Here is a 12,163-nt window from a genome sequence, read left to right on the forward strand (position 1 = left end):
CTTGCAGTCTGAGGTCACAGTGGAGAGAGTGACTCTGGGAATCAGGGACAGGCTCTGGAAGAGGGGAGCAAAGTGTGGCTGGTCCGGGAGAGGTGAACAGGGAGAGAAAAGCGCAGTGGGTGCCCAGAGGGAGCCCACCAGCAGAAACCCTGAGGCTGTAGGCACTGGCTCGCAGCTCCCTCCCTCAGGCAGGCGCTCTGGCAGGTAGACAGATTTCGGGATAAGGGATTCTGGCTCCATCTTGGTTTACAGGGCTGGCCGACCTGTCTCCCTGTCGCTCCCTCCCTTTGCCTTAATCCCCAAAGGCGATTGGGATCAGAGTGTCTCTGACACGCCTGTTATCTCCTCCCTGGATTCCTGCTCCTCAAGGTCAGTGCCTCCCCAGCTCCTCCTCCTGTCCTGGCCCTGCTCCCATCCTGGGCCGACCTCCCTGCTCCCATGCCCAGAGTTCGCATGATGGCTGCTGCCTTGGGAGATAGGTTTTTTTCCTCCCACTGCACCCCAGTTTCTACTCAGGTGCTCAGGGGAGCAGCCAACAATCTCAGCTGGGGCCTTACCAGCTTTGATGAACTCAGTAGAAAATGCAAAGAGGATGCATGCCCCGGATGGAGGCATCAACAGATGCTCCAGGCCCTGACCCCCGCGGTTGGAGCTGAGTGCCTCTGTGATGTGTGGTCCGGTTTCTGGGCTGGGGGATGCCTCCCAGGCGCATGTCCTTGTTAACTTTTCAGAGCCTCTCCATTCTCTGTTGCAGAAAAGACACTGGGGTCAGTGAAGTGATTTCCAGCTTTGGCTCAGCTGTGTCAGAAATTGGATAGAAAAAACGCCAGGCGGTGCCCGGGGGGCTCAGTGGGTTAAGCCTCTGCTTTCGGATCAGATCACGATCTCAGGGTCCTAGGATCAAGCCCCACATTGGGCTCTCTGCTTGGCAGGGAGCCTGCTTCCCCTCTCTCTCTGCCTGCCTCTCTTCCTACTTGTGATCTCTGTCAAATAAATAAATGAAATCTTTAAAAACAAAAAACAAAAAACGCCAGGCATACAATGAGATGTGTGTGTCCCCTCCCTAAGAAGCAGTCAGCAGATGACAACTCCCTCTACCAGGGCAAGCCGTGGCAGGAAAGCACTTCTGGCAGCTGGGCACCCTTCGGTTGTCTGTAACCTAAGCAAATAATGGAAAGAGCGCTGGTCTGGGGGGGCAGATCCCCTGTGTGCCGGTGTTAGTTCCGCCTCTGACTGCCTGGGGGATCAGGCACTACTCCTGTTACCGCTTGGTATTTCCTTTGCCTCATCTAAAAATTGAGTGAACCTAAATTCCTTTCCACTCTGGTGTTCTAATATTCTAACATTCCTTCTGTGCTTTCATGGTTTGAAAACCGAAGCCCTTGTCGGTGGGGACCCTGGGCCAAGCCCCCAGTGGCGTGAGAATCACTAAATGTGACTTGTCTGGCAGGCAATTCATGGAGGGAAAGGTAGAGCGCCACTGACCCCAAGGGCCCGTTTACATTTGTCTCCCGTTCTCTCCCTCTTCTTCCCCTCCCCACCCTCCTCCTCCTCCTTGTCGCTCCCCAGGAATACGCAGAAACTCAGGGCTGACCCAGACTTGCCCATCTGGAAAGCTGATTATGGCTCCTTCACCTCTATGTGTCCTTCCAGGGATTAGTAGCAAAGACTCCTCCGGGAGATGGCAATCATAGCCTTCCCCGAACACCCCCTCAGAAACTTCTCTCCTTCCTCTGCTGCATGTCGTCAGTCTCGCCCTCGCCCCCGGCTATGCCCCAGGTCCAGATATAGAAAATGCCCATAAAAGCTGGGGCCTGGGGCAGGTGCCGGAGAGCAGAGTGCTCCGTAAGGACATCCAAGGATATGGGGATGGAGGGTGCAGAAAGGGAGAGAGAGAGAGAGATAGAGACAAGGAAAGAAAGAGAGAGAAATAGAGACAAGGGGAGAACAGCAGGGAAAAACCAAACCCAGGGAGGACCCTGTCATGGGTTGGGGTAGAAGAGTCTAAGGACCTTCTCCTGAGAATTTCATGTCAAGTCCCTGCTCTGGGACAAGAGCACTCTGCTCTGCACCCTCACTGGGCACCCCACGCCTCCAGAGTTATGTAAGTGGCACCACTCTGAATCCAGAGGATAATCAGATCAGAAGAGCCCCAGTCTGTCCCTCCCCCATGGCACGGGGCCTGGCACAGGTAGAGGCACATATAAACCCATACTTCTTGAGTGTCCGTCTGTAGGAGAGATGCTCCAGACCCCAGGAGCCATGACCTGTGCCCTGCTCTTCAGGCTTCTCCTACTTATGGCCCTGGTGGCCTCCTCCCAAGGCAAACGCCTTGGCCCCACATCTCGCCTGCGTTATTCCAGGTTCCTAGACCCTTCCAATGTCATTTTCCTGCGCTGGGACTTTGACCTTGAGGCAGAGATCATCACTTTTGAGCTGCAGGTCCGGACAACTGGCTGGGTGGGCCTGGGTGTCACAAATCGCTACACCAGAGTGGGGAGTGATCTGGTTGTTGGAGGAGTCTTGCCTGATGGCAACGTCTATTTCTCGGTAAGTCTGAAGGTGATTCCTTTCCAAGGATGAAGGTCTCTTGCTGGGTTGAGGATATCTCTGGGTCCAGGAAGGATCCACATTTTCCAAACTTATCCAGGCACATGCCCAGAACACCAGCTGAGTACTGATCTCTCCTTACAGAAATGGTCCATTGAAGAGTTTCAAACTAGGTCTTCTGGACTGCATGCCCCTAAGATGCTAGGGATTGGAACCACTGGACTGAAAGAGTCCTACACCACTAACTACAGGTCAATAGGGAGGGTCAATGTTACCTGAGACCAAGTCTTCAGCCCTAATTTCTGTTAAACTCAGTCAGGTGGGCAACAACAGGCAGTGGTCTAATATCCACAGCAGCAGCTACAGTAATAATAGCTTAACATTGTTACATACTCTTGATCAACCAGGCATTGTTTCCAAATCTTCCCATGTTAAACCTCACAGCCTCACTATGAGGTACATGATTACTACCCCATTTTACAGATGAAAAAGCAGCCCACCCATTTCTCCCAATCTCACCCACAGGAACTGCATTTAAATGGGTAAGTGTCAATGTTATGAGCCACAAGAGAGGACAAATAGCATAGAGACTTCAGAGCGTAAGGAACTGTCAAGGGCTGGAGATAGAGGAACACTAGGATTTATTGACTTGAGATTTGGAACAGGAAAAGTAAATCAAGGCCAAGTGGCGAAACCCCATCAGACACTGTGTATCCCTCTGCCCCAGGGATCCGTCCTATGCCATGCTCTGTTCCAAGAGCAAGCTATGAAATAAAGGACCAGATTCTGCTAATTTAGTACCTTGGGGTTACTAAGGGGACACCAGCTTCTCCAAAGTCGTGATAATTGGGGCTTCCTGTTCTTACTCTTTGATATTCACTGGACCCCAGGATCAGCACCTGGTGGATGAAGACACCCTAGAGGAGGACGGGAGCCAGGATGCTGAGTTGCAGGGGCTGATGGAAGACGCCGTCTACACCACCATGCGCTTCTCTAGGCCCTTCCGCTCCTGTGATCCTCATGACCAAGACATTACGGTAAAACAGGAAGGGAGGGGGGAGAAGCATTCAACTGTAAGCAGCTTTTCCTTTCAGGGATGTGGAGTCAACCCCAATCTAGAGCATGCATGTGTCTTAGGCAATGGTCACAGTTCCCAGGGATTCTGTCCCTCTCCACATTTCCAGGCACCGCCCCAGTTGTGCCCCTCTACAAATCCACAAGCCCTCTGCAGAGTGATTCCCCCATGGATTAAGCACCCACCCCAACCTCCCTGGCTCCCCTCTCCAAGAACCTTCCTTGATTTCACTGAACTTTAGAGTGTCATTTCTCAGATGTGGACATAGGCATCAAGAGGAAATGTGACTTGCTCAATGTTTCCAGCAAGTTGGCCCCTGAGGTAGAACTAGAACCTGACCAGTTCTGACCCCCCAGTCAGAAGCTCTTTCCACTCCACTGTGTAGATGTGAGCAAGTGGCTTGTGTCAGTCCTTGGGTGTGGGTGTTTGCGAAGTGCTATTCACGGGCAGTAGCACCTTAATGCCTATGACACCTCCAGAGTGACACCATAAGGGTGTTGGCCACCTATGGCCTGGATGACACTCTGAAGCTGGATCGGGACCGTACTTTTATCAAGTCCATCTTCCTGCTACAAATAGTCCATCCTGACGACCTTGATGTCCCTGAGGATACCATCATCCATGACTTGGAGCTCACTGATGTAAGAGTCCTCTACCCATCCAGCCACCTCCAAGCCTCCTTCCCATCTTCCCACTCAATTTAGATCCTCCTTTTGCACCTATACTTCGTAGTTTTCTTGAATTGAGGTTACCGTGACTTCCTATAATTCCCTGAGGACCACCAAGCTGGTCTGTCCCTCCCCTGTCTTCTCTAAGAGCCTCATTTCCAACCCAACTCAGCCTTTATGTGTCCTTCTCCAGTTCCTCATCCCAGAGGATGACACCACATATGCCTGCACCTTCCTCCCTCTCCCCATCGTTAGCAAGAAGCATCACATCTTCAAGGTACAGTGAACCAGACATTGCTAAGGCAGTTGAGCAGTGCAGTGGGCAGTCAACTATGAAGGTATGGTGTTTAGAAAATTGCTGAGAAGAAGCTGAAGAGAAGTAGTTTCATGCTTTCCTGAGTCCAAAACTATAACTCCCAGCACTGTTCTATACGAGCCCCACAATACAGCAGAGATTTTGCTGAAGGTCATCAATTAGTTTTTCCAGAGAGCAAAGTATAGTCCCCACCTTGGACCTAGAATTGTGCTCATGGTCCAGGAGGAAGTTCAGGCTCGGGGGACAGGGCCAAGGGCTGTCAGGTTAGTGAAATCTGGCCAGAGGGAACTCCAACATGGTCACCTGATTTCACAGTTGAGTTATTTCTAATTTTGATCTTACAAAAACTAGCAAATGTGTGGGAGCCATTTTTTTTTTCTTTAGAGGAGAATCCAACAAGTCATGTGCTCAGATATAGTGGACTGGTGAGGTTATTAAGGGAAAGTCAGAAGTCTTGGGTATATTCTTGGCTAGATTTAATATGTTGTACACTCAGGGGAAGAGTTTAAAAGGGTGAGGGCTGAGAGAGAAGTCAAACAAAGTGGGGGTAAGTGATGGGTTGGGGAAGAAAAACAGAGAACAAATAGAAAAGAAAGAGACACAGAAGTGGGAAATGGGTATAGATTTATTTGGGGGAAAGAGGATGGGAGAATAGGACTTGACATAGAAGATCTTGACCATGATCTGCCCCCTTCTCTCACCCAGTTTGAGCCCAAGCTGCTCGTGCACAATGAGACGATGGTGCATCACATCCTGGTGTATGCTTGTGGCAATGCCAGTGTTCTCCCCACGGGTATCAGTGACTGCTATGGAGCTGACCCTGCCTTCTCCCTCTGCTCACAGGTCATCGTGGGCTGGGCTGTCGGGGGCACAGTGAGTCCTGTGATGAGGGAACTAGGTGGCTAAGGGGGTGGGGTGCATGTTGTCAGATGACTGGGATTGCTGGATTGATGGCAGACCAGGAGACAGTGGAGGTCTGGGATGAGGGCCAGAAAACATGGGCAGGTCCCAGCCTCTGCACCTAGCACCCAGCCCTGCTTGCTGCCAGATCTGCTTTCATCCAACAGAGTTACCAGTTTCCAGATGATGTGGGTGTCTCTATTGGCACCCCCTTAGACCCACAGTGGATCCGACTGGAGATTCATTATAGCAATTTTCACAACCTTCCTGGTAAGTATCTACAGCATTTATGGAGGAAAATCTGGTGCAGCTTCCTGATTCTTTTAGGTGTTGGGAAGCTGCTGTGGGTTGCACGCTGGCTCATTTTGGTCACAGCCCTGTCCCAGCTTTCCTCTTGTTCTCACATTGTGACCAGCTCTCTTGTCCTCTGTCATTGTTCCATTCCGCACCAGGCATTTATGACTCCTCGGGCATCCGATTATACTACACCGCACAGCTGCGCAAATATGACATGGGGGTCCTCCAGCTGGGCTTCTTCACCTTCCCCATCCACTTCATACCCCCGGGCGCAGAGTCCTTCCTGTCCTACGGGCTGTGTAAGACAGAGAAGTTTGAAGAGGTGAAGCTGGGAGGCACACCTTCCCTGAGGTTCCTTGTTTCCCATCACAGATCTGGGCTGGTCCATAAGCACACACACCCTGAGTCTGAGACTTGGACAATAACTACAACCTGGTGCTCAGGAGAACCACTAACGTGAATCATGCAAGAGAAGGAAAGAGTTGGGGCTTTGGGGACTGTGAGGTAGGGCGGGAAGGGGGTCCAGGAGGGCCCAGGAAGAATGAAAGGGGCTCCTGTCATTCATGCAAGGAAGGTGTCAACTATTAAGGGAGGCAAATGGAGGAACAGGACAAGATGCAAACCAGACGTGTCTCCTCCCCATCACAGATGAATGGGGCCCCAGTGCCTGACATACAGGTATATGGCTACCTGCTTCACACACATCTGGCTGGCCGTGCTCTGCAGGCTGTGCAATACAGGTAAGGGAAGACATAGACTTGAAGCTTTCCCATCTGCATATGGGAACAAATTTGAGGATACTTATTTATTCTGCAGTATAAGGTTATGCTTGGTTGGGATAGGAGGAGCTGGAACTACCCCTAGAATAGAGGTGGTCAGAATAAGACTGTGGAAGAAGTTTTCTGTTTTATGTGCAACCAGTCCCCCACCCCCAGCATGAGCTCATACACTGCTTTGTTCCCTCTAGAAATGGAGCACAACTCCGAACAATCTGCAAAGATGACTCTTATGACTTCAATCTGCAGGAGACTCGAGATTTACCTTATCGAGCAGAGATCAAACCGGTGGGAGCCTGTGGGAAGGCATGACTGGAGTTGAGGGAGGGGAGGCAGGATCAGAGGTCATTACTGTTGGCCAAGAGGGTTCTAAGGCTGTACAGGTCTTTCTGTGTCTTACTTTCAGCCTTCATGTTTCACTCTGAATAGGGAGATGAGTTGCTGGTGGAATGTCACTACCAGACGCTGGACCGGGACTCCTTGACTTTTGTAAGTACCTCCCTTCCCACCATGGTCAAGCACAATGGGCTCAGAATAGAGCCCATCCCTGGCCTTGGCTATAGAGTGACTCTGATTATTCTAACTGAAGCCTTTTTCTCCCTCCAATATTATTATCCACTCACATGGGGCTTTTCATGCTCTCACATCCCTGTGATTGTAGGATGTGTACAAGGATTCCCTACTTTTCTTGTCAATGACCAATAACACCATGGGAAGACAGCATGCTATAGTAAACCAGAGCATGGACTCATGGTCTCCATGCCTGGTTCCAAATGTCAGCACAATCACTAGCTTTCTAATATTAGATAAATTATTCAATCTCTTTGTGCCTCAATCTCCTAATTCATACAGGAACTAATAATAGTACCTCTTAAAATTGTTGTAAGAGTTGATTAAACTTTATAAGACATCTAGATCCTTTCCTGGCTTATAGTAGATGTTCAGTTAGAGTTAGCTGTTGTTGTTATGGTCACAAGGAACCCCGCCCTTTTTGTGTGTCAAGAGTGGCTCAGTGCTTATAGGATTCCAAAGGAGTTGCATGCTATTGAGGAAGAAACTACAGCCATACGTATTATTATTATGCAAAGTAGAAAGTGATACATACTGTAAGACACAAATGGGGATCATGCACAAGGGGATTCACAGGGAAAAACTGTAAGACCCTCCTATGGTGAACTGAACATGTGACATATTTGAGTAGGTCCAGCTTTAGACATATAGAGATGAGGAATCCTGGAGAAAATCAAAAGGGAGTGACTTTTTCAGGAAACTCAAGATCTTCTCTCATTTTCTCAACCATCTTGTCTTTTCAAATCAGAGCAGAGGCCATGGAAATGTAGAGGACAGGGCAGATATTATTTCTTTGTAAATAATATCAATAACTGTCCACCAATTGGAAGGAGAGGAGGGGAAAGGAAAGGGTGTGTAAGAAGTAGATGAACATTCATTCAGCTGGTTGTAGATTAAGGGAAAATGAAAACAGCATCATTGGTAGAATGACCACCTACACTATTTCCTACGTGCCTTGTCCCCCTCTCTCTGCTTGCTTTGTGACTTTGTGTTCCATCTCTGTCTCTCTTCTCTTCTTCAGGGGGGCCCCAGCACCATTAATGAGATGTGCCTCATCTTCCTCTTCTACTATCCCCGAAATAATATCTCCAGCTGCATGGGGTACCCTGACATCATCCACGTGGCCCATGAGCTTGGGGAGGAGGTATCAGAGTGAGTCATCTTGGAAGAGAAGAACTTCAAGTGTGTGTGGGAGGGGTCTTGGTCTGACTCTCCTCTCAATGCTCTGACATAACACAGAATAGGGTTTTTTTTTACCCCCATATCAATGAGATCATCCAGAAAAGCAGGTAAGAACTGACCTCTAAGAGTTAGATACCTTACATACAAATTCTCTGTCTGCCTTTATCTCATGTGCTACTCACTCAGTCAAAGACTCTTAAGTCATTAAGTAATGACCCTTAATTATTTAGGGGTGAGGGTTGTCTCTAAGATTCGATGAAAGCCCTGAAACTCCTTTTCCAGGAAAATGCATATCTGTGCAAACACACCCATTCCACACACAATTTCAGGGCCTTTACATGTTCCCTGAATCCCTCAATCCACCTTCTTGGACTTCAAGGCTCCCAGATTAAGAACCACTTCTTTAAAGAGTCAGGAGTTTCACTTTTTCACTTTAAAAGAAACTGCTCATCTGTGAATTTTGCTGTTTCTCCATCTGCCAAATTCGTGGTTTTCTTATTGAGTCGTGAGACATTCCTTCTGGCTTATGCCAACATGGAGATGATGCTAACAAACATGAAGGCATTTTGTCAAAGCTTTAAGTCGACCCTAACTCATCGTGTGTTCCCCCACCCACGGCAGCCCCATGGAGGGCATGATGGCCATGAACAATGTTGAGTGGACCCCAGAGAACATTAAGAAGGCTGAGAAAGCTTGCAAGGAGGCCCAGCAGATGGTGATAATAAAGACCATTGATGTGAGTGTCCCAGGAGACAGCACCCTCTAGGGATGGTACTGGGCTAAGCCAGGAAAAGAAGGGAGGAAGCCGGTGAATGACAAAGGTGGGAACACTGGGTCAGGAAGGAGGGGCTGGGGAGTAGAAAGATGCCCTGGTGCTGCTCCGGACTGTGGAGTGGTGGTGGGGTCTCCCAGCTAGTTTATGAGGCTGCAAAGACTGGGGAATCAGCAAGTAAAGGCTGAAAAAAGGAAATGAGTGGGGGAGGATTCTGTCTTTACCCATTTTCTCTCATTTTCCACGTGCTGCAGGAATTGGTGGAAAACACGACAGGCTGGATTCCAGACATCATCCCAACGACTCGGGGACCCTGCTTGGAGTCCTCTGGAGGCAAAGTGGAGCCTCAGGACAAAACCCCTGCAGGCTTCAGGGCTGCACCAGTGGCCCTCTCGGGCTCCAGCACTGCTACCCTGAGGCGCCTCTCTCTGGCTGCCCTCTTGTTTGGGCAGGGGGCTCTTTCTTGGCTTCTTGCCACCCTGCAAGTCGAAGTCTGATACTGTCTCCTCATTTCAAATACTCAGGTTACTCTCTGCTCTGCCTTCCTCTTATTATCAAATACAGAAATTCCCCTCTGCTTGGGCTCTCCGATGTCCCCTATCTGTGCCCCTTCCCATGACCCAGGCCACGACATTATAGGCCTGGGGGTGTCACCTATTCCATAAAGGCTCTTCCATGCTGAGGGAAGCAATTCAGCCTCTCAAGCTTTGAAAACACTGATGGGACCACATGTTTTCGGACAAAATCTGGATTCAAGGCTGGACCACACTCTGAGAAGTCTGATGCTCCAGATTACCTAAGGGGATGCCAGCTGGGGAAGTGGCTTGCATGTAGTGGGAAAGCCCTCCAAACCCTCCCTTGCCCATGCTGACCATAAAGGGGGCTCCTGATTCTCCTTTCTTAGGGCATTTTTTGCTCAACCCTCCCTGTGAGGCAGAGGCAGCAAGCCACGTGTGTGATTGGTAATAAAGGGAGAGGCTGTGTTTATAAAGGACAAAGCTCAAGACATCAAATTAAATAAAATTTAACTCGCTTCTTGTTGCCATCTCTTTTCTTTGAGCCTTTGATCCAGGAGAGGAAGCTGGGAGGTGTCTCGAATGGTTCAGTATAAGACATACAGAGGGTATTTGAGGATCCAGTTGCCCAAAAGGCAACATCAAATGCAGTCCTTGCTCTTCTCACCTGGCGTTTCTATTCCAATATTCTGTATTCCTCCAAGGCTCCCAAACAAATTCATTCAACCCCAACCTCCAGATTTAAAACAATAACCAGGGGCACCTGGGTGGCTCAGAGGTTAAGCCTCTGCCTTCGGCTCAGGTCATGATCTCAGGGTTCTGGGATCAAGCCCAGGATCAGGCGCTCTGCTCGGCAGGGAGCCTGCTTCCTCCTCTCTCTCTGCCTGTCTCTCTACCTACTTGTGCTCTGTCTGTCTAATAAATAAATAAAATCTTAAAAAAAAAAAAACCCTCTCTGGCTGGGTTTCAGACACCAACCCTTAGTTTACACTGCAGCTTTAATCTCAGGTCTACCCTGACAGGTTCAAGACAGCTGGGAAGCTACCCCTAGGTTCTGAGCCAAAATCTCCCTGTGACTCCCTTTGCCCAGCTCATGGCCCAGTGCAGGTCCCAGGCACCTCTGCTTTCCTTCCTGCTCCCTTGAATTTCTTGCTCTTGTTTGGCCTCCCTTCTTTCATCTTATTTTTCTTTCCATCTCCTGACTTCAGCATTTAGTGATCATGCACATACTGAGCACTAACTGTGTGCTTGACGTTAGGTTAGAACAGGAACTGGGAAAAACACCTGCTCTGCCCTTGTGGGGCTGTGGTCAAGGTTCTATGATCCCCTCAAGGGCCATTTTCTCCTTGGGCTCACACTGTCCACCTCTGAGCTTTCCCCAGTGCCACTGAGTATCCCCCCCCACCAACTGTCTAAAGAGAGGAATTCTACTTATATCAACCTCTTGGGAATGACGTTTCTATTGTTAAAAGGGATTCATTTACATTATACATATACGAGACAGAGAGCTCAGGCCAATACTTCTGGGGAAGTATTATATGTTTTAAAACATTCATACTTAGGATACAAGACTTATTACCTCAAGGCTTTCCAGCTCATGAGCTTTGTGACTGCAGTTTCCTGATGACCTAATGACACACTGCAGGAGGAAGGGGCTCAGTGCTGAGGGGGAGAGATGACCCCCAACTTCCTCAACATTCTTTCCCTTGGACCTGTCATCCCTCATCCCAGAGGAGTCTCTAAAGTCAGGTTGGCTCTGAGTAATTGAGACTATAGTTCCTTCTCCACCTCACCTCCTCTACTCAAAACCCCATATTAAAGGTGGAGGGTAGGGGCGCCTGGGTGGCTCAGTGGGTTAAAACCTCTGCCTTCAGCTCAGGTCATGATCCTAGAGTCCTGGGATGGAGCCCTACATCGGGCTCTCTGCTCAGCAGGGAGCCTGCTTCCTCCTCTCTCTGCCTCTCTGCCTACTTGTCATCTCTGTCTGTCAAATAAATAAATAAAATCTTTAAAAAAAAAAAGGTGGAGGGTAAATAAAGGATTCAGTCCCTTGTTATTTTTTTCTGTGGTTTTTGTAAGGTCAAGAGGAACCGTGGGCTCATGTTTACAATGACCCTGGTCTTTCTTGCTGAATATTTTTTTAAGATTTTATTTTATTTATTTACTTTAGAGAGAGAGCACACAGGTAGGGAGGGGGCAGAGGGAGAGTCTCCAGCGGACTCTGGCTGAGCAAGGAGCCTGACATGGGGTTGGATCTCATGATCCCAAGATCATGACCTGAGCTAAAATCAAGAGTTGGATGCTTAACTGACTGAGCCACCCAAGCACTCTTCTTGTTGAATAATTTGATACAATGACTAACTTATTGAAAAGTTGCAAGAATTCTCATATATCTTTTATCTAGCTTCATCCATTGTCTATATTTTATCACAGTCTTCTCTCTCCTCTTGGTCTTCCTTTCTCTTCTCTCATTCTTATGCTTCCTCCTCATCCTTCTCTCTCTTCCTCTCTGTCTCTCTCGCTCCTTCAGGAAGCTGATAAC

General features: G+C 48.9%; 1 protein-coding gene across 1 annotated transcript; it reads left to right on the plus strand.

Annotated features, from left to right (window-relative positions):
- The first annotated feature begins 2,262 nt into the window (after window positions 1-2,262).
- On the plus strand, window positions 2,263-9,672 carry LOC116568704 (putative DBH-like monooxygenase protein 2). Its single transcript, XM_032304320.1, has 13 exons — window positions 2,263-2,550; window positions 3,441-3,587; window positions 4,105-4,266; window positions 4,487-4,570; window positions 5,315-5,482; window positions 5,677-5,779; window positions 5,962-6,128; window positions 6,455-6,546; window positions 6,774-6,870; window positions 7,012-7,071; window positions 8,174-8,304; window positions 8,956-9,070; window positions 9,361-9,672. Exons 1-13 carry the CDS (start codon window positions 2,263-2,265, stop codon window positions 9,601-9,603), a joined length of 1,857 nt encoding a protein of 618 aa, XP_032160211.1. The 3' UTR covers window positions 9,604-9,672.
- Window positions 9,673-12,163: the final 2,491 nt, after the last annotated feature.

The sequence above is a fragment of the Mustela erminea genome, chromosome 11 (genome assembly GCF_009829155.1).
Source record: "Mustela erminea isolate mMusErm1 chromosome 11, mMusErm1.Pri, whole genome shotgun sequence".
NCBI lineage: Eukaryota > Metazoa > Chordata > Mammalia > Carnivora > Mustelidae > Mustela > Mustela erminea.

Bases quoted from the DNA above. Each gene is read 5' to 3' on its own strand.
- LOC116568704 (XM_032304320.1), top strand. From the start codon at position 2,263: ATGACCTGTGCCCTGCTCTTCAGGCTTCTCCTACTTATGGCCCTGGTG. The intron at 6,547-6,773 runs GTAAGGGAAGAC...TGTTCCCTCTAG, and splicing joins CTGCAGGCTGTGCAATACAG to AAATGGAGCACAACTCCGAA. The intron at 9,071-9,360 runs GTGAGTGTCCCA...CACGTGCTGCAG, and splicing joins TGATAATAAAGACCATTGAT to GAATTGGTGGAAAACACGAC.